The sequence below is a fragment of the Chiloscyllium plagiosum genome, chromosome 14, assembly GCF_004010195.1.
Source record: "Chiloscyllium plagiosum isolate BGI_BamShark_2017 chromosome 14, ASM401019v2, whole genome shotgun sequence".
Lineage (NCBI taxonomy): Eukaryota > Metazoa > Chordata > Chondrichthyes > Orectolobiformes > Hemiscylliidae > Chiloscyllium > Chiloscyllium plagiosum.
The window spans coordinates 41,284,850-41,307,533 of NC_057723.1; the positions used below are offsets into that span (position 1 = coordinate 41,284,850).

The 22,684-nt window shown below is 39.8% G+C and overlaps 1 protein-coding gene across 1 annotated transcript in view; it reads right to left on the reverse strand.

The window, feature by feature from the left end:
- The window catches only part of LOC122556673 (nuclear factor NF-kappa-B p105 subunit-like), a 151,293-nt gene that overhangs the window by 122,176 nt on the left and 6,433 nt on the right, over window positions 1-22,684 (reverse strand). The window contains exon 2 of the mRNA XM_043703690.1: window positions 19,693-19,719. Within this exon, the coding sequence (XP_043559625.1) occupies window positions 19,693-19,716 (24 nt within the window). The 5' untranslated portion in view covers window positions 19,717-19,719. The remainder of the gene's footprint in view (window positions 1-19,692; window positions 19,720-22,684) is intronic.

The window sequence follows — 22,684 nt, forward strand, 5'->3', positions numbered from 1 at the left end:
GCATTCCAAGATTCCAGCATCGAGTAATCTCTCTCTAACCACCCTGTTCCCTGGCCAACATATCCGTCTCAGGCCTGCTGCAGTGTTCCAGTGAAGCTCAGCGCAAATTGGAAGAACAACACTCATTTTCCACTTGGGGACCCTGGAGCCCTCTGGCCTCAATATCGAGTTCAATAATTTTAGGGCCAGAACTCTCCCATGTCCTAGCCTGCTACCTGACACACCAGGCCTTGTTATCACAAGGCCTTTTTCTACAAACCCCCTGACTCCCACAGCTACCTGGATTACACCTCCTCCCACCCTGCCTCCTGCAAAAATGCTATCCCTTATTCCCAATTCCTCTGCCTCTGCCGCATCTGTGCCCAGGAGGACCAGTTCCATCACAGAACACACCAGATGGCCTCCTTCTTTAAAGACTGCAATTTCCCCTCCCACATGGTTGATGATGCCCTCCAACGCATCTCATCCGCATCCCACACCTACACCCTTGAACCCCCACCCTTTCAAGTACAGAACCCCGCTGGTCCTCACTTTCCACCCCACCAACCTCCATGTACATTGCATCATCCTCTGCCATTTCCGCCATCTACGAACGGACCCTACCACCAGAGATATACTTCCTTCCCCACCCCTATCCGCTTTCTGTAAAGACCATTCGCTCCACAATTACCTTATCAGGTCCACGCCCCCTAACAAGACACCCTCCCCTCCTGGCACCTTCCCCGCCACCGGAGGAATTGCAAAACCTGCGACCACATCTCCCCCCTCACCTCTGTCAAGGCCCCAAAGGAGCCTTCCACATCCATCAAAGTTTCACCTGCCTCCCACGCATGTCATTTACTGTATCTGTTGCTCCTGATGCGGTCTCCACTACATTGGGGAGACAGGATGCCTACTCGCAGAGCACTTCAGGGAACATCTCCAGGACACCCGCACCCATCAACCCCACCGCCCCGTAGCTGAACACTTTAACTCCCCCTCCCACTCTGCCGAGGACATGCAGGCCCTGGGCCTCCTCCATTGCCACTCCCTCACCACCTGACACATGGAGGTAGAACGCCACATCATCCACCTCGGGACCATCCAACTCCATGTCATCAATGTGGATTTTACCAGTTTCCTCACTTCCCCTCCCCCACCTTACCCTTTGCCCGAACTGTTGATTTTCTTGCTCCTCGGATGCTGCCTGACCTGCTGTGCTTTTCCAGCACCACACTCTAATCTCCAGCATCTGCAGTACTCACTTTTGCCTTGTCATCACATATGACACACTACCTATTATTAGCCACTAACATCTCTATTAACAGCTACTCACCCTCTCAGCCAGATCATTATCTACTCCTTTGTCTGTCCAACTGCTCCTCTCTCTTTGGGCTCTATCCCTACCTATTGTTTACTCCTTACCCCATCCCCCACCCTATCTTCTGCATATATAAACTGACATTTTCCTAGCTACCATTAGTTCTGAGGAAGGATCACCAGACATGGAACGTTCGCTCTGATTTCTCTTCACAGATGCTGCCAGACCTGCTGAGCTTTTCCAGCAAACTTCTGCTTTTTTTTCATCTCTATTGCTGCTCTGTTTTGTTAATAGAGAATGATATGATAAGAGAAGATGATGACTAAAAGGTACTGATGGAGGGTGGAAGTATTACTGATTTGTATGGGGTTTTCAGATTAGAAGCAATGGATTCAGCATTGTTATGATTACTCAAATTATATGGTTTGTGCCTGCATTGTACCGTTGTGGGCTTATCTGATACGGACGCATCGACAGCAGGAATCTTGGCAACTTCAGGTGTTTGATCATACTGTTTCTCCTCCTCAGAAGATGCAGAGTGATGTTCACCTACTTTCTGTAGCTCCTGTCCTCTCTGCAACACTATGTAGGGGCAGTACTCCAGATCTAGCAAAACTGCAAATTTTTTGATATTCAGTTAAATGGTGATGACAATCTATTTTGTAAGTGTACACACATCCTTGAGTGTGTTGGATGCGATGGATTTGTGTCTCAATTATCAACTATCATCCTCCCATTTTGCAACAAAAGACCTTGTGCTTATTTTATTGCCCATCACCATTGCATGCAGTTGATTATCAAGATTTCTAATCAAGCTGTTCAGAGATGGTATTTCACACCTTTGGAGTAGGTGGGACTTGAACCTAGTTCTTCTAGCTCAGAGGTAAGGTCACAACTACCGTACCACAACAGCCTTTGCAGTTGATTATACTGCATAATCAAAGATGACACAATTGTAGTAGTTGCCTATAGTTTACTGGCACCTTCCATAGGAGAAGGTAAACATATTTGCATGAAATAGAAGCCAGCAAGTGAAGGTCTGCACTAAAGCACGGGTTGCTGTTGGTCACTGGTCACACCTGTTTCTGACTGCTACCTTGTCTGCCTTCCTGGTTACTGACCCCCGCTTCTAGCTCACTCTTTCACTCAACACTTATTTGAGACACCTAGCACCATTAAATTAAAATAGCCTTTGCCAAGTTGCCTGTGGATAAAGAGCAGATATGTGCGATGTGCTGGTTTCATGTCCACTCTCATTGATTACAAGAACCATGTAAAAAATTGGGAAAAACCCAAAATCTGGCAAGTTTATACTTCCAAGTTTGCTGGAAGTTGGATCTCAATTGAGGCAAGGCACCACAGGCCGTATCCATTTGGGTCACCTTTTCTAGTACATAATGGTGGGTGCTCAGCACCAGAATTTTATCTTTCCTAACAGATTGGCTTTCTCTAAGATTGTTCTTGTGATCATCCACCTCCAGATGTTGTTCGTCTGTATCAATGGTATCCGTATCAATCCCAGTTACTATCAGCCCCATGCTTGAAGGGTAGCCATCTGTTCACTTTATGAAGGTGCAAAGATCTACAGGAGGCATGACTGGAATATCATGAAAGCATTATGGCAACTTGCAGGATATCTTTCACCGGTGTGCATGAAAATCTTCTAGTCAAATAGCTACCGAGCATTGAACAGACAGATGCTTCAGAAGTCACAGACATGATCAAAGACTTGTATTTCATTGGCCACAGATGGGAGCCTAAACCTTCCTGGAGCCAGGGTTTAATATATCATTGAGGAACTACAGACCGTTCTGTGGAGAAAGGTGAATAGCTAAAGCCCTTATCCACAACGTGAGTAAAAAGAGGCATGAGGTATTGCAAACAAACTTTAAGGAGCTAGGTAAAAGATTAATAGTGAGATTGCAAAGGTAGTACATTCCAAACTGCTCTTGGTGCCACATGCTGGAATGTCAGAATATGTAGACAGAGCAAACAAATGTGTGGATGGAGAAATGGTGCAGGAGAGAGGACTTTAGATTCCTGGATCTTTGGAACCAGTTCTGGGGTAAACAGTTGGGGGAGATGCACAGTGCATGTAGTTTGCACTCAAAGGAGCCAGAGCCAATGTCCTCATGTAGAGAATGATTAGTGCTGGAGAGAGTGCTGGCTTAAAGTAATTTGACAGAAATAGGTAGGTAGATGCAGCATTACAAGAGAAATGAGGTGTATGAAGGAGAGACAGAGTGAACAATAAGAAACCTAAAATGGTGAATGGGATCAGCCACGGAAGAATGTTGAAAAGTTCAGAACAGATTTGTTGTGCATATATGTAAATAATAAAGTGTGCTAAATAAGGTTGGTGACCTGTAACAAAATACAGCCACATTAGAAAATGATGTCATAAAAGACTGGATTAAATATTAAATGTTCAGGACACATAGGGAAAGAAACAGAGTGGCAATTTTGCTTAACAAAATATTGCAATCCTGGACTGGAGAGATTAAGTCTTAGAGTGGTCAAGAGCAGAATCTATTTAGTTTAAGTTAAGAAAAAAAAAGAAGTGCCATTGAGAATAAACTTTAGGACATCAACTAGTGGGAGAACTATAGAAAGGCAAATGTACAGACACATTAGAGAGAGATATGAAAGTTACATAAATAATGATAACGGAACTTCAATTAATGTAGTGGAGACTGAGATAACAACAACGCAAAGGTCCAAAAGGGAGAAAAATTTTTGAAAACAAAACAAAAAACTGCAGATGCTGGAAATCTAAAACAAAAACAGAAATTGCTGGAGAAACTCAGGTCTAACAGAATCTGTGGAGAGAAAGCAGATTTACATTTTGGGTGCAGTGGCCCTCCTTCAGAATTGGTCAATGTACCAGAAATGTTATCTCTACTTTTTCTCTATAGGTGCTGCCAGAATCCACTAATCTATTTCTATTTTAATCTCTATTTTTGTTGTGGAAGAATATTTGTAGTGTGTTCAAGAAAATGTGCTTGATCAGTCAATTCTATCCCAATGAAAATGACAATCTTGTTGCACCTAATTCTAGAAGATAAGGTGGGTCAACAGGAACAAGTATCATTAGGTGAACATTTGGAGTACAATGAGCATTGTATCACAAGATGAAAACACTTAATTGGAGGAACACCAATTTTAGCAAGTTGAAAATGCATCTGGGTTGGATAACTTTGAATCAAAATTGGACAGCCTGTAAACAGGAGATAATCTGGATATAGTTGAGGTATATTCCAAAGAGAAAGTTAAAAATCACACAACTCCAGGTTATAGTCCACCAGGTTTATTTGGGTGCACTAGTTGCTTGTTCTGATGAAGGAGCAGTGCTCTGAAAGTTGTTGGACTATAACCTGGTGCTGTGTGATTTTTATCTTTGTCCACCCCTGTCCAACACCAGCATCTCCAAATCCTAATAGAAACGTGGGGAAACCAAAGTTTTGCGGATTACAAAAAGAGATAGAACTAATCAAAGCAGAAAAAAACAACTCCAACAGATGTTTGGTTACTTATAAAAGTGAGAACTAGGCTGAATGTGGGTAATTCAGAGAAGAATGCAAAGAGAAATGTGACAGGCAATGGGAGAGTAAAATGAAAAGAGATCCAAAAGTTTCCTATGGTCTAATAAACAGGACATGGTCAGAAAAGATGTAGATGGACAGGCCAATACATGTGGAGGCAAAGGGCCTGGCGTAAGCGCTAAATGAGTACTTTATATCTTCTATTATTAAGGAGGATGATCACAGTAAAATAGGAAGTGGGTTACTGGGCAAACTGGAAAAAAGGGTAAAGGGAGATGGTGGAAAGACAGGCAGTTCTGAAGTTAGATCAGGTACTAAGTCCAGATGGGACGCATCCTAGGTTGCTAAGGAAAGGAGTGAATTACAGAGATACCGGTAATCTTGCAGTGCTATGCGGATAGACGGATGGTGTCAGAGTTGGATCGAAGGGTCTGTTTCCATTCTGTATGACTCTATGATTGGAGAATTTCAGCTGTTACATTCTAATTCATAAAAAGGATTTAAGGATACAGCCAGCAAGTATAAGGCAGTTTTACATCAGTATAGAGGAAGCTTTTAGAAACAATAACCCTGCACAGAAATAACAGAGACTTTAATAAGTGTGAATTAAGGAAACTTAACATTGGCTTGTTAGAGGAGACATTAGAAAGGCTGACTGATCTAAGATAGATCAGTTAACAGATACAAGTGGGATATATCTTTATAAAAGTCAAAGGGTGTTCAACCAGATGACTGGGTTTCTATTTTACTGAGTTGCGTGTTAATTAGGGCAATTGGTTGATATGATTTTTATTAACATCCAAAGTCCATTTGAAAAAATGTTACATAATAAATTTGCCACCAAATTTGAGTTAATTGAATAAAAGGTCAGCGGCAGCAAAGATAGGAAATTAGATAAAGGACAGGAGTGCAGTAAAGGTGTACAGTAGAGCATCCCTTCTGTAGTCGGAATTTATGTAATATTTACTAATAACTTGAAATTGAATGTAGAGAATGCAATTTAACACAAAATGATACATAACATGGAAATGTAGTGAAAAGTGAGATGGTAATGCCGACAAGAGACCATTGCAATGTATTCTGTGGAATTGATATATATTCAAATACAACTTATGTTAGAGTCTGGATTCTGAACTGCTGGTGTGAGAGTTTTGGATTGTGTGTGTGGGAGGTTTTAATGAATAAATTGTTAGTATTTCTGAAGCCATTAATCTTTTTTATAACCAGTATGAGGCGGAGTCCCTGGGGTTATAATGGAAATTTTTCTGCACTGGGAATTTTACAAGTGGACAGATTAACACCGAAGAGCATTAGCTTGCCTTCTGATCAGAAGTGGCTGTTTATTTTTTTCTTCGGGAAAAGCCAAGAAAGCTTTTGCTTCTCAGTTTGCAGAGGTCCTGGTGGAAACCAGATGTGTAGAACAGTTTCTCCTGAAGAAAGGAGTTAGATCTGTACAGTTATGAAATAGGTTTCCTCATTAACTTCTGGTTCCCTCACCAGAGATTGAGATGAAAGATGGCAGTGGATTAGTAGCATTATATTTGAGCTCCTGACCTGGAGCTCATCCACTTGCATTTGCTTTCTTTGTTTCTTTTATTTTCCTCTTTACTTTTGCCCTTTTTCTTTTTGCCTTTTCTCTCCCTCTTTTAAAGACTTATCCAGCATCTTCGGCAGGGTGAGAGCAGGCCTGGCCTCCGAAGCATGTGCCTCAGTGGCAACAGAGTTGGCTCCTGCAGGCATCAGTGGTGACGAGACTTGTTGGGGATGACAGTGAGCCAGCGCAGATGAGAGAACGAGCCCAGCTTGGAAGAGAGAGTGAGCTCAGTGCAGAGGAAAGTGAGCTCAGCATGGAAGAGAGAGTGAGCCCAGTGTGGAAGTGAGCAAACTCAGCGTGGAGGACAGAACGAGCCCAACGCAGAGGAAAGAACAAGCCCAGCGCGGAAGAGAGAACAAGCCCAGCATGGAAGAGAGAACAAGCCCACTGTGGAGGGGAGAGTGATCCCAGTGCAGAAGAGTGACCCCATTGCATAGGCAAGCAAGCCCAAAGCAGAGAGAACAAGCCCAGCATGGAGGAAAGAATGGGCCCTGACTGAGGAGAGAACAAGCCTAGTGTGGAGTAGATTGAGCCCTGAGGCGATGTCAGCAAGGTAGGCCCAGCAGCAAAAGATGACATTTGAGGATCAGAGACTTTGTCATTGGTTGGGTCCATGCTGGCAGCGGGGAGGTGGTGACAGGAAGGCACCTTGGCAACCTCAACTGTGTGATAGTCTCCAACAGTGTTGTGCCTGGCATGGCAATGATGAAGATGAATTTGCCCAATGGTGAAAGAGGGTACTTGAAGATCGGCAACTGTTACATTAGTTGGGTCTCGTGAGGCGATAGTGATTCTGAACTGGCTTAAAACTCATACATAGATGGACATCTCTTTAAGCCATATCTTTTCATTTTCTCTTATCATGAAGCTAACAAAATAGCAACAAATGAAAGCTTTACACTGTATTTTATTGTTTTCATTGTAAAATACACAATGACAATAAATCATTCATTCATTCAGGAGTTCAATTTAAAAGTTCCATACCAAGAGTGTTTGGTTAGAACACTGAAGGGCTTGTTTTAATTTAAGAGGGTCTAAGCTCAGTTGTGTGACTAATCAAGGAAGAGGCTATCAAAGCTCAAGATCAAAAATTGAAAGAAACCACAAAGTTAAACCTATAGATGTGATAAAAAAAAGTGAAATCTCGCTGGCATCTAAATATTGTAAAGCAATAGGATTAAATTTTTAAATTGTGCAATATGTAAATTGCTTTGTTTATTTCACTTTCTCTCCTTTTCTTTTATGTAATAAACTTGTTCATTGCAAAATTAATTCAGCTTTATTGTGGACTTGCACTTCGATGAAAGACCACCTTATTAAATGAACACATGATCCATCAGTCCAGACCAAATCAGTATGGATCTGATTTATCTCGTAATAGCATCAGCTGGGATTGGGATCATTACAATTGGTAGCTATTGTGAGATTTGAATTCATTTGATTTGAGAGAGATCTGGTCCTCTTTTTTAAGTAAAAAGGTATGTGGTAGTCCTGGACATGATTCCATAAGGTGGGTGCAGTTTATTGGATAGAATCTGAAGGTGACTGAATGTTGCTAAGAGATTTTTGAGTGGAAGACAATGACATGGGTTTAATTGAAATCTTTGACTGAAGCTAAACTGAAAGGGTTAGCACATAAATTGAGTGTAAAAGTGAAAGCAGAATCTCATAAGAATGGCATCTTTCAGGTAATCATTCAAGGAAATCTGAATATGGGATGTCACTGCTGGAATTAGCTAAAATACATTTTGAAATTTAAAAAAAACTTGGAAAGAAGAAAAATACAAGATAATGGAAATTGAAGGAAGATAAACAGAGGAGATGGAAAGGGAGAAGAAAGCAGAGAATAATGGAAAACAAGCACAGAGTTAAGAAAACTTGAAGTGGAAAGGTCGGATGAAGAAAAATAGAAGAAGATGGAAAATGAATAAAGAGACAAACACATAGAAATAGAATTAATAAAATTCAAATTCAAAGGTGAAAAGAAACTTAGAGAATGCGAGTTGACCTAAGAAAAGCTTAAGTAAAGAAGGAAATAATATTTTGGATAATGATTCTGATTCCAGTGAGGGACTAATTTACTGAGGAGAATGGAGTCATAAGTATTTTAGCTTACTTTCGAAAGTTGTTGGACAGATAGAGAGGCCAAACTGTGTTTGGACCTTAATATTACAAAGTGTTTTCCTATGCACAGCTACAACTGTAAATGCCATTTTGTTAGATTAATAATCTACAGAGTGTGAACTTAATGAACTTGTACCAGAAGCTTATCAATTAAAATTTATGACTACAAGAAAGAAACAAAATCAGGCAATGAAGGAAGAAATGACGTGGGATCAATTATCTAAATCACTTAAACTACGCAAAGAAATTGAGAACATAAGAGAAATTATGACAACTCTTTTGAAAACTTAAAAACTTATTTAGATGAATGTTGAGTATTCAGCAGTTCTGGTAGATAGTGATGATATCTCACAAAATTACAAGTACAGTGATGATCATAAGGAAATCCTCTGGGAAAATGGATGAATACAAGGTCTGTGGATGGAAGAGGTACTAGCCTTAGAGACAAAGAGAGAAGATGCCAGCACAATAAATGAGAAAGTCTAGAACCAAAACATGATATGAAAGAAGTAACTACAATGCTCCCATTATAGTAAAACTGGACATACCAAAGTCAATTGCTGTAAGTGGGAGTAGAAATGTCTCCAGAGTATTCAGAAAACGTACATTTCTGGCTGAATATGGGTGCAAGTACTGTACTTCAGCCCTGTTTTTTGCATTGATGGTGATGGCCCCTCCCCCTCAACTGCTGAGAATGGGGCTATTTGTCTCAACTGCTTGTGAGCTGTTTAATTGTCCGCCACCATTCCTGACTAGATATGGAAGGTCTTGCAAATGATACAAATGAATCATGGGGTAGTAAATAGTGAGGAGGACAGCTTTAGGTTACATGAGCACGTGGACAGGTTGCTTAGATGAGCTGATCAGTGACAAATGGAATTCAATCTGGTTAAATGAGAGGTGATGCAAGACAAACAAGGTAAGGGAATCTTAATGAATGGTGCCACCCTGCATGCACACTGGTCCCTTAAAGTATCAGAACAGGTGGATAAAGTACTTGAGAAGACATATGAGATACTTGCTTTTATTAGGTGAGGCATAAAATTTAATAGCAGTGAGGTTATATTGAAACTGTACAAAACATTAGACCATTGCTATAGTGCACTGATGGTGAACTAGGATGGATGTGATTGTCCTGGAGACGATACAGAGGAGACTTATATGCAAGTTGCTTGGGCTGGAGAACTTTAGTTATGATGAAAAGGTGGACAGACTGGGACTGTCTTCCTTGGGGTAGAGGAGACTGAGGCGGAGGGGGGGGGGGGGGGGGGGGGGTCACTGCTGAGACGTATAAAATTATAAGTAACATAGATAGGGCAAACAAGAAGGAACTTCTTCCCTTAATGTGGGAATCAATGACCAAAGTACACTGATTTAAGGTAAGGGGCAGAAACCTTTGAGGAGATGTAAGGAAAATTCTTTTCAACCAGAGTGTGGAGTTTACTGTGGTGGTAGAATCAGAAACACTCAGAACATTTAAGAAGTATTTAGACATGCATTTGCAATAGAAATGCATACAAGGCTATGGGGGAAGTGCTGGAAAATTGGATTAGAATAGTTGGGTGATTGTTTTTTTTTCAGCTTAAAGGTGATGGGCTAAAAGGCCTGTTTGTGCGGTGTATTCCTCTGGGACTACAGGGCTAACATCTGACCAATTGGTTGTGGATCGGTCAGCCATGTCTACTGCATGCTGGTTCTGTTGTGGTTTCACCAACTTGTTAGGCAGGCCTGGTGCTACTCCTGGCATTCCCTCCCACACTCTTCATTGAACTAGGGTTGATCTCCTGTCTTGATGGTAATAGTAGAACTGGGTATATGCCAAACCATGATTGGGGTCAAATACAGATTGGGGTCAAATACAATTTTGTGGTCAATGGTCCACAATACCTCATCGATATCGAATTTTGAGTTAGTGTTTGTAGCTTGTACCATTTACTACAGTGGCAGTGCCACACACTATGAAGGGAATCCTCAACGTGAAGATGGGACTTTGCCTCCTCAAAGTGGTCACTCTTAAGGATACTACCATGGACAGATATGTGACAGGTAAATTGGTGAGGGCAGGTCAAGCATTTTTTTTCCCCTTTTGATTGGTTACCTCACCGTTTGCTGCAGATCAAAACTAGTAGCTATGTCCTTCTGGGTTTGGCCAGCTTTGTCAGTAGTGATGCTTCTGAACCACTCTTGGTAATGGCTTTCACTAAGTGGTATTCTGATTCATTATCTGAGGGGATGAGGTGGGACATCAGCAAAAGCTTTGTTTGTCATGGCTAACTAATTGCCATTAAACATCACGGGGTCCAGAGTCAACATTGACAACTCCCAATTCAATTCCATCCCAACTGGCTACTACATTGCTGCCTTTTCTATAGGTCAGGCCTGTCAGTGGGACAGAACACACCTAAGTTTGGTGCTGGTGGGTCTGGGACATTAACTGTAAAGTATTATTTAATGAATATGACCATGTTAGACATTTGCTTAACTTATGGACAGCTCTCCCAATTTCAACATAAACAAGATAACAAAGATGACTTTGCAGGGTTATGTAAAAAAAAGTGTATATTTGTCATCTCTTTGAGTGACTAGATCAATATCAATGGTCAGAATGGTTTTGTTCCTTGGTTTAGACTTGGTGGCCTATTCGACCATTTCAAAGGACAGTTAACTGACAAACAGATTGCTGTGGCTCTAGAATTAGATAAATGCCAGATTATTTAAGGACAGATTTTATTCCCCCACAGATATAAGTGAACGTGATGAGTTTTTATGACAACCAACAGTGGTTACATTACTGCCATGAGGTTGGCATTTAATTCCATATTTTATTGAATTTAAATTTCACCAATCAGCCACAGTGGCATTGGAACACAATTGCCCAGAAACATTACATTGGGATTCTGGGTCCAGTGACATTACCAGTACACCACTACCATCCTTAGCTGCAGGATTTCATGCTGCACTTCTTGTTCTTCATCATAGATACAATGTAGAGCTGCACCTCATTACAGTGAAGACTAATAGCAGGAAAGTTGAGATGCAAATGAGAAAAGTCTAAGATAGCAGAATCTTTTTTATTCACTCATGGAAAGTGGGCTTTGCGGCAGTATTTATTGCCTGTCCCTTGCTGCCCTTGAGTTGAGAGGCGTGCTAGGCCATTTCAAAGGGCAGTTGAGAGTCACATGTAGACCAGATCGGGTGAGGGCAGATTTCCTTCCCTGAAGGATATTACTGAGCCATACGTATTTTCCCCCACAATCAGCAATGGTTTGATAGTCATCAGTAGATTCTTTCTTCCAGACTTTAAAAAAAAAATCAAATTCTATCATCGGCCATTTGAACTCAGGTCCCCAGAACGTTAACGGAGCTTTCTGATTATCACTAAAGTACTAATTTCACTGGCCATCACCTTCCCTTTGAAATGGTTTGTAAGATAGTTGAATCATGCTTTTAGAAATCAAAGCTTTGCATCCACACAAGGAAGCAGCTGTTGTTGATATTTAAATGTCTTCTACCATTAATTACATTAAATTCACAAACCTAAGATTACAGACGGTTTCCATATACCTTCAAAAGCAAGCCAGTTAAATGCTGAAGTGCCTGGGACTACATTGGGTTTCTGATGAGCTAGCATTGCTAATATTTCAACCAAATGAGTTGCCCCCCCACAGTTGTTGCCCCTTTGCAGCCAATTATAAAGAATGTTATGGGTCCTACAGTGGCAGTAACAGAAATTTGGCAGGTGATGGGAGGGTCAATGGTAGTGTGGGAGCTGCAGTCCTTATGTGTAGATACCTACGAAGGTGTAATTAAGTCTCTAATTTGGAACTATAATTACATAGTCACCAGCATACTACTACATGGGCAAATTGGGGAGGCGGCAAATTAAAGGAGGAAAACTATCTGTAGCAGTGGAGAATAATCAGAACCCCAATGACCCCCCCAAAATGGTTTTCCTTATGAGGGCCTTCTGCTGTCAGCCATCTAGACATTTTAAGTTATACCTACGACTTTAGAAAACCTCTATTGCGAGATGTCCCACAGTTCTCCTAGCTGCCTCAGCAGCACCGGCATCTCCCAGTGGGGTTGCTGATGTTTCAGAGCTGACAGCCACGTGATAGGGCTGGAAAAATGAGGAGTCCTTCATTGGAACACAGCCAATCAGGAATTCACCAACAGCTGGTCCCACAGCTGCCAGGTGTCAGCTCAGAATCAGCACTTCATCTAATGTGCTTTTCTTTGGTGCAAACGTCCAAAGTCTGTCAGTAATAGCAACTTCTGAAACCTGAACTCAATACAGTGATGCTCATCAGCAGGCTGATCACAAGTGAAACATTTGGGCAGCTGCGCATGCAACCATATAGCTTAGCGAGAAAATTGCTCAGGATCTCCATTAGGGCTTATTGAAACATGTAAGAGTCTTAGGGGGCTTCACAATGTAGATGCAGAGGTTGCATCCGCCTCTGGGAGAGTCTAAGACTAGAGGCTGTAATCTCAGAGTAAACAGTCACCCATTTAAGACAGCAGTGACGATTTTTTTTTTCTCAGGGGTGGCAAATCTGTGGAATTCTTTATCTCAGAGGACTGTTGAGACTGAGTCATGAAGTACATTCAAGGTAAAAGTAGACAGATTTAATCAGCAAAGGAATCGAGGGTTAGAGGGAGAAGGCAGAAAAAGGGAGTTGCCGATTATTAGATTAGTCATGATCTCATTGAATGGAAAAGCAGACTTCATGGGCCAAATGGCCAATTGCTGTTCCCATATTTTATTGTCTTATGATCTGAAGCTTACAGTAAAAATTTGCCAAATGATTCTATGGCTCTCTGAAAATTTACAGAAGGAGTACAAGTCTTTCACATCAGTTGTGATGTGCTTTGTAGTGAAAAATGTAAGATTGGCTCGATCATGAATTATAATTTTGAACAGATATGTTTTACAGGAAAAAAATCAGATAAAGTATTGCAGTAAGGCAGTTATAAAAACAAAAAAAGTCCTAAGTACAAAACTAAAAACAGTATATTTAATGCATTGCATCATTTCGTAGTTTACAAGCACATAGCAGTGTGACTTTGTTTCGCTATAAAGTGATATATACTTTACAGCCCTGTAGAATGGTTGATGCTTAACAATCACATTGAATAATGTACTTTGGAACGCTATCATTGTTAAGGAATGTAAGTGGTTCCCAATTACTTGGTCATTTTATTTTCTATCAATCACTGGATTATCTCACTGCCTATTTGAAAAAGATGTTTGCAACATAAGGAACATCTAGTTTGACATTACAAATTGGCAAAATGATAAATTTCCTCAGTTTTCATAATCTACCCACTGACCCTTTGATGTTCAATGCATCACCACTGCTAAAGCTTCCACTATCAACATTCTGGAGGGTTACTATTGACCCAAAAACAAAATTGGACTAGCTATATAAATTGAGTGACAACAACAGAGACTAGGTATCCTGCAGCGAGTAACTTAGCCCCTGTCTCTTCAATGTCAAAGTCAGGTGTGAGAGAATACTCTTTTTTTTCACTTGAATGAGTGCAACTCCAATAATACTTAAGATGGTCAGCATCGTCAGGACAAAGCAGCCCACTTTATTGGCATTCCATATTCACCTTCAATATTCACCCCATTTACTACAGATGCCTAATAGCAGCAGTGTGTACAATTTACAAGATGCACTGCAGTAACTCATCAAGGATTCTCCACATTACCTTTCAAAATGGTCACCTTAACATTTTGAAGGACAAGACCAGCAGATGCATGGAATACCACTGCCTGCCAGTTCCTCTGCAAGCTACACATTATCCTGACTTGGAACAAAACCACGGATCCTTCATTATCACAGAGTCAAAATCCTGGAACTCCTTAACAGTATCCCTACATCCAAGGACTACAATGGTTCAAGAAGGCAGCTCGCTACCTTCTTCTCTAGGACACTTGGGAATGAGCAATAAATGTGCTTCAATTATATCCAGTAATTGAAGCACATTTTATGCTTTCATTTTCATTTGTTTTAGTAACTTATGATTTCCCATTGGTGTATTAGCACTGTTTTGCTGTTGTGTAAATTTAACCAAGTCCTAGTAGGCCACAAAGAATTTTGCTCTAGATCTGGGTTATAAACCCGATAAATAAGTATGTTGCGCAAATTATCTGGGTCTTGAATTGTAATAACTGTAGATTCAGCTTTTTCTAAGAAGACATATATCATATTTGGAAATAAAAAGATGTTCCATGTTACAAGTACTCTCATTTGTACTGCAGCAGTGTGACAATTTTCCATTCGCTGCCTTTCTCACTTTAAAAAGTTTGTAGTTTCAATCAAGAGGTATCCCAGCATACTATATCAAGGTTGCTTATTTTCTGAATGATCTTGGAGCCATAAATCATATCTGTCAAATCACTACAGGCCAATATCATGCAATCTATGTAGCAGTGGTTCAGAAACTTTGAGACGAAAAAGAAATCAGAAATCTATCCATTAAAGAACATCTTCCATTTTAATTTATTTTTGCAATCTTAAAATACCTAAAGATAAAAGAGATTGATGCTTAAATTACTGCCAATTACTTACAATGAAACATCTCTTGTTCTTCTTTAAATAATACCATGAGATATATATTCACTCAAGACAGTCAATGTGTCCTTTGTTTATTCATTTATGGAGAAAGTGAGGTCTGCAGATGCTGGAGATCAGAGCTGGAAATGTGTTGCTGGAAAAGCGCAGCAGGTCAGGCAGCATCCAGGGAACAGGAGAATCGACGTTTCGGGCATAAGCCCTTCTTCAGGAATGGGGAAAGTTTGTCCAGCAGGCTAAGATAAAAGGTAGGGAGGAGGGACTTCGGAAATGTGATAGGTGGAAAGAGGTCAAGGTGAGGGTGATAGGTCAGACTGGGGTGGGGGCAGAGAGGTCGGGAAGAAGATTGCAGGTTAGGAAGGCGGTGCTGAATTTGATGGATTTGACTGAGACAGGCTGGGGGGAGGGGAAATGAGGAAACTGGTGAAACCCGAATCACATTTCCGAAGTCCCTCCTCCTTACCTTTTATCTTAGCCTGCTGGACAAACTTTCCCCATTCCTGAAGAAGGGCTTATGCCTGAAACGTCAATTCTCCTGTTCCCTGGATGCTGCCTGACCTGCTGCGCTTTTCCAGCAACACATTTCCAGCTTTATTCATTTATGGACTATTAAGTGGTTTTGCACATTCTTTGATGCAAAAATGGAAAACACTTGAGCACCACAGGAGTGTCATTTCTTAACATATTAAGATTACTTATGTATAGGTACTCAAAAGCAATTCTGTCATATAGGGCAAGCAGAGTAATACTATGTTTCAAACCATTACTGCTAGTTACATGTCATATCAGTTGAATTGCAATGAACAGCAGTGAATGGAAAATCTTTAGTGGTTTCACTTTGGATAATCCTATTTCTAGTCTCATTACTTTCAGAATTTAAGGCCAAGCATGCTCCAGTGTGGAGCTGTTTTTGTTACTTTTGATAAAATGAAAGAAATTTAATGGGGCCACTTTCTCTTTAAAATACTCAACCATACAAAATGAAAAATATAATTGCATATTAAGTTTGGTTGAGTTTGATGTAGTTTAGACTCAAATGGCTAGAAGTGGGTCTCAATTAAACAAACAATAAAATTGCAGCATGTTGTCTGTATCCAATTTCCAAGATCAGTTTTTTTAAGCAGACCTGCACAACCACAAGAAGCACATTAAATGTATTTCATGTCGACCGTTCCACTCCAATAATTGAAGAGTTGAAAATAATTAAAGGGAAGTAGGTACTACAAATTCTGGAAATTAGTTATGTTCAGTTTTTCCTGCAAATACAGATAATGGGCAAGTCATCTTGTTCAGTTCTACCCGCTTGGTATTCACCTTTGGTGCTCCACTTATCATAATGTCGTATAGAAGATCCCCAGCGGGAATTCCATTACTACTGCAAGCAAGTGTCCTGCAAAAAAAAACATTGGGGCAAGTGTTCATAAGAATCCCAGAAAAAAAGCATCCACATAGTTAAGAAATGGCAAAAGTAACATTAGATTATTAATGTTTCATCTTGTAAAATAATATGTAATTATATGTAACTTTGGATGTTTGGTTCACAGATACATAATGCATTCAACATCCCAATTGTGAAAATATTTTTAAAAAACTGTCAGCTGTTTTAATAGATGTCTTCTGTGCACATATATTTCACTGTACAACTCAGATTTGTAAAGTGGTCATAATCCAGGATAGTAAGTCTAATCATATCCTACAAATTGGACAGAACCAATTGGAAAGTCCAGGCTTCTGTGTCTATATGGCTGTTTGAAATGCATCCATATCAACTATTGTTTCAGTTTCCGTCTAACAATTAGAATACAGGCATTATTTAAACTTCATTTAAATATTAATAAAAGATACAATACAAACTTACTTTTTTAATCTATTCATAGAACATAGGCATCGCTTGCTCGGCCAGCATTTGCTGCTCATCCCTGATTGCTTTTCAGGCGTGGTGGTGAGCTGCCTCCGCTGCAGTCCATTTGGTGGAGGTACACCCACAATACTGCTAGGAAAGGAGTTCCAGGATTTTTACTTAGTGATACTATCGGTATGTCAAGCCAGGATAGCGAATTGCTTGGAGGGGAACTTGCAGGTGGTGGTATCTGATGCCCTTGTCCTCCGAGATGGTAGTTGTGGGTTTGGAAGATGCTGTCATGCAAACCTTGGCAATTTTCTGCACTGCATCATTTAGATGGTACAAACTGCTGCTGCTAGTATGCATGGTGGTGGGGGGAATAAATGTTTGTTGATGTGGGTAAATCACATGGGAAATTTTGTCCCAAGATGCTTGAATATGGTTGGAGCTACAGTCACCTAGACAATGGGAGAATATTCCATCACACTCCTGGCTCCATTGTAGTTGAGAGGCTTCACAATATTTATATGGCTAGCCCAGTACAGTTTCTAGTTAATGGTAACCCCCAAAATATTAACAGTGGGGATTCAGCAATGGTAATGCCATTGAACGTCAAGTGCTGATTCTAAGATTCCCTCTTGCTGGACGTATTCATCGCCTCGCACTTGTGTGGCACCACTTTCAGACCAAGTCTAGATATAAGACAGACCTTGTTGCATTTGGCCATAAACTGCTCCAGTACTTGAGGAGTTGTAAGTGGTGTTGAACATTGTGCAACCAGTGTATATCCCCACTCTGACATTCTGATAGAGAGAACTTCATTAATGAAACACCTCAAAGAATGGACATGGGACACCACCCTGAGGAACTCCTGAGGAGATGTTCTGGAGGTGAGATGACTGACCTCCAACAATCACAAGCATCTTCCTTTGTGCTCACTATTAATCTGAACAGAGAATTTTTCCCCTGATTCCCAAATGACTCTAGTTTTGCTAGATGGCACTTTCATAGGTAATGGAAAGCTATATCCAAAAGCACTTGACTGAGAGAGGAAAAAACAGAAGCTTGAATAGCAAATCATGAATGGACAGCTATTTAACAAAATGAGCAGCAGAACTTAGGCTGGCAATTCAACACATCAGTATTAATGAATGCTGATTATTGACTCTAGTAATAATCACAATACAATGTTATTATAACTGGTGAGATTTATTAAAATTAAAACCTTAGATAGCTAACCAGTTAATTGCTTTGATACCCTGGGGGTATTCGACAGAACATCTGCAATTACCAACTGAAGTTGTGATTAAAGTTCAAGCACTGCCAATTTCTCAGCTTATTTAGCTGCTGCTTGGTCCAGAGTACACTACATTTGTTATGATGCTTTAGATATAAAGGAACTAGCTTCACTGCCTTTTAAAATTATTTTCTATACCCATTAGTGACATTTTAACAAGCTATGAATCTAGATCACTAAACTTCTTTGGACCATCATCGTTTTGAGCTTTTTACCATTTACAAAGTATCCTGATGTATTGTTTTAGGTTCAAATCAGGTGACCTCACATCTGACTACATGGAAATCATTTTGTTATATTTGTCCTTTCACTTATCTATCAAGGTCTTACATTTTATGCTTGCATCTACACCATATATAATACTGCCTATTTTGGAGTCATCAGGAAACTTGACATGTGGCTTTCAATCTCATCATATAAATTGTTAATGAATACAGGGAATAACTGAGGCCCCAAAGAGAAATTTGTAGGCGATCCTGCCAATTACAACACCTGCTCATTATTTTTGCTGTCTTCCACTGCTCGACCAACTGCCTAACCAGGTCAACAATTTGCCTTTAATTGATGAACTTCAATTTTAAGCAACAATTTATTAAAAAAAAATTATCAATGGCTTTCTGGACGTTCACAAAAATGGGCAATTCCCTTACTGTAAGGTTATCAATTATTTCAAAAAAATTCATCCAGGCTTGTCAGAGAAGACAAATCTATGTTGGCTCTTCCTTGCTGTTTCCTGCTACATGAAAAATTGGCACACAGAAATGTATTTCTTTAATTTTAAATCTACATTTGTTTTGAAGAAATTTAGTTAGACTTTTTTTTCCCAAAAGGTTACTAAAATAATAGCACTAGATAGTTATGGCAAAACTTGGATTGTCTAGTTCAAGATGTATGATATAACAGGAAACAAATCATAAGTTTTTAAAATAATATTATTCAACAACTTTTGAAATAAAATTATCTTGGATTTGCTGGAAGCAACATTTTTCTGATAAATGTTCATCCAAGAATTGACATTATTCTATTACGTTTGCAATTGGTAGAATTATGGGATTAAATTTTCTGCTGCTGGAAATAAATTTCTTCAATTTTATTTTGCAATAATAGAAAGGTTTTTTAAGTTAAAAATATATATCAGCACATGAAGTGGACTGATGCATTAAAACTATCTGTAAACAAACAAAAAAAAAGTCTGTTTATGAAGAAAAGCTGCATTGTTAAACACACAAAATATTTATTGTTTCTTTAGAAGCCCTTTTTGAAAATGCTTAATTAAAAGTATGGACTTGTATAATTTCACGGATGTGCTTTGATATCTTGTCTGAGTGATGAGACTTTACCCACCAACCCAGATGAAGCATTAGTTAACTACTCAATTAAACGGTTATTATAAAAAATTTGATCCTACCTTCACTGATGATCTTGTATGCATTTACTAAGACATTAATAAAGATAAAGATTAGTAAAGATAAAGTCACCATACTTTAGATCATAGAGCTGCTCTCTCATTAGAGAGAGATGGTTGGTGACTGTTTAACCTCAGGGTCACCACTCCTCAGGTGACGAAGAGATTGAGAAGGAGAATCCCTCATGGCAACTGCAGCCAATGCAGGAATTGAACCCATGCTGTTGCCGTGAAATTATATTACAAACTAGAAGTCCAACTAACTGAGCTAACCTACCCCTTATTGAATAGCATGGAGGAGAGGAAAATTGAGCTGATTTATCTCAATCTTTGAAAGAGGTCAATAGTGAGATTCACAAAATATCCTTTTGACATCAGGTAATTTGGCTCAAATTTAATATCAGGTTCAGTACCAACCAGTACAAATGCACTCTAAGCTAGGAAATTTTGTTTCGCAAAGTAGTACATCAGTTTTTAAGATACATACATTAATAAACAAATATAAATGAGTGGATCTTACAATTATTTGGAAAGACAAAACATTACAGTTGTTGGAAATCTGAAATTGTTCTGAAAAAACGTGAGAACAGAAGAATCATAATCAGACTTGAAACATTAACTTTGTTTCTGTGTCCACAAATGCTGTTAGACCTGAGTTTCTCCAGCACTTTCTATGTTTGTTTTGAAATGTGTAACTGCTTGATCATAAAATACTGAGATGTAATGTGCACATACTAAAAAAGTGTGAGAATTGACATCCTGTTGTCTTGTGCTATTATTTCACAATGGTCTCGAGTCAGAGTCATACAACATGGAAACAGATCCTTCAGTCCAACTAGACCATGCTGACCACATTCCCAAACTAAATTCCTACCTGCCTGAACTTGGACCACATCCCTCCAAACCTTTTCTATTCATGTACTTATCTAAATGTCTTTTAAACTTTATAACTGTACCTGCATCACCACTCCCTCTGGCATTTAATTCCACATGCTAACCACTCTCTGTGTAAAGAAGTTGTCCTTTGTGACCTTTTTAAATCTTTTTCTTCTCATCTTAAAAATCCACTCCCTAGTTTTGAACTCACCCACCTTAGGGAAAAGACTTTCACTATTCACCTTATGATTTTATAAACCTTTATAAGGTCACTCCTCAACCTCCTACACTCCAGTGAAGGAAGTCCCAGCCTATTTTTATAACTTAAACCCTCCATTCCCAGCAACATTTCTGAACCTTCTCCAGTTTCAGAACTTCCTTCATGTAACAGGGCAACCAAAACTGCACACAGTCCTTCAGAAAGGGCCTCACCAACATCCCGTAGAATCTCAACACAATGTCCCAATTCCTGTACTCAAAGATTTGAGCAACAATGGCAAGTGTGCTAAATGCTTGCTTAACCAACCAGTCTACCTGTGATGCAAATTTCAAAGAATTATGTACGTGAATCCCTAGGTTTCTCTGTTCTACATCATTACCCAGGCCCTACCATTAATTGTTTAAGTCCTGCCCTTGTTTGTTTTGCCAAAATGAATCCTGCGCATTTATCCAAATTAAATTCCATCTGCCACTTTTCAGCCCATGACCCAATCGATCAAGATTAGATTAGATTAGATTAGATTACAATGTGGAAACAGGCCCTTCGGCCCAACAAGTCCACACCGACCCGCCGAAGCGAAACCCACCCATACATTTACCCCTTACCTAACACTACGGGCAATTTAATATGGCCAATTCACCTGACCCTGCACATCTTTGTGATGTGGGAGGAAACCGGAGCACCCGGAGGAAACCCACGCAGACACGGGGAGAACGTGCAAACTCCACACAGTCAGTCGTCTGAGTCGGGAATTGAACCCGGGTCTCTAGCGCTGTGAGGCAGCAGTGCTAACCACTGTGCCACCGTGCCGCCCACTTGTTGTAATCTTAGATGTACTGTCCACTTTACTACCAATTTTGGTGTAATCCACAACCTTACTAACCATGTCTCCTATATTCTCATACAAATCATTTATATAAACTTATACAAAAGTGGACCCAGTACTGATCCCTGTGGAACACCACTGGTCACAGCCTAGAGTCTGAAAACAACCCTCTACCACTATCCTCTGTCTCCTACTGTAAAGCTAATTTTTTATCCAGCTGGCAAGATCTCCCTGAATCCCATATGATCTAACTTTACTAAATAGTCTACCTTGAAGTACCGCATCATAGGCTTTAGTAAAGTCCAAGTAAACAATGTTAATTGAACTGAATCAAGATTATGAGACACAGTTTTCCTCCCACAAAACCGTGCTGAATATCCCAAATCATTTATGGAATCCTCTCCAAATACACGTAACTCCTATTTTTCAGTTTAATTTACACCATGTTGTGATTTGGTTATTGATGTTCTACAATGTAGAACACATATACAATTACTCAAGTCTAACAAAAATTGATGTTGACTCTTTCATTTTATCCTCTCTTGTTCTATTATTTTGAGAATTCAAAAACATTTTAAATTGTCACTCAGAATTATCAAAACATGCCCAAATAGAATGAAGGATAACGTTATTTCTAACTGACCCATTTTTCTAATCAACCTATTGAGACACACCTCTGGAGCAGGTGGGACTTGAATCTGGGTCTCCCATAGATTGGAATACTATTGCAACACAAATGGGAGTAGTTTAGTTTGGGATTATGGTCAGCATGGACAGGTTGGACCAAAGTATTTGCTTCAGTGCTGTATGACCAAGAGGTCCCTTAGTTTTATGTACATGTTCTCAATGTAACCTTGAAATACAAATATTCATGAACAAAACTTTGGAGAGAGAATGGTCAGCATGGACAGGTTGGACCAAAGTATTTGCTTCAGTGCTGTATGACCAAGAGGTCCCTTAGTTTTATGTACATGTTCTCAATGTAACCTTGAAATACAAATATTCATGAACAAAACTTTGGAGAGAGAGAGGGGGTGTGAGAGAGGGAGGAGCGAGAGAGAGGAGAGAGAGAG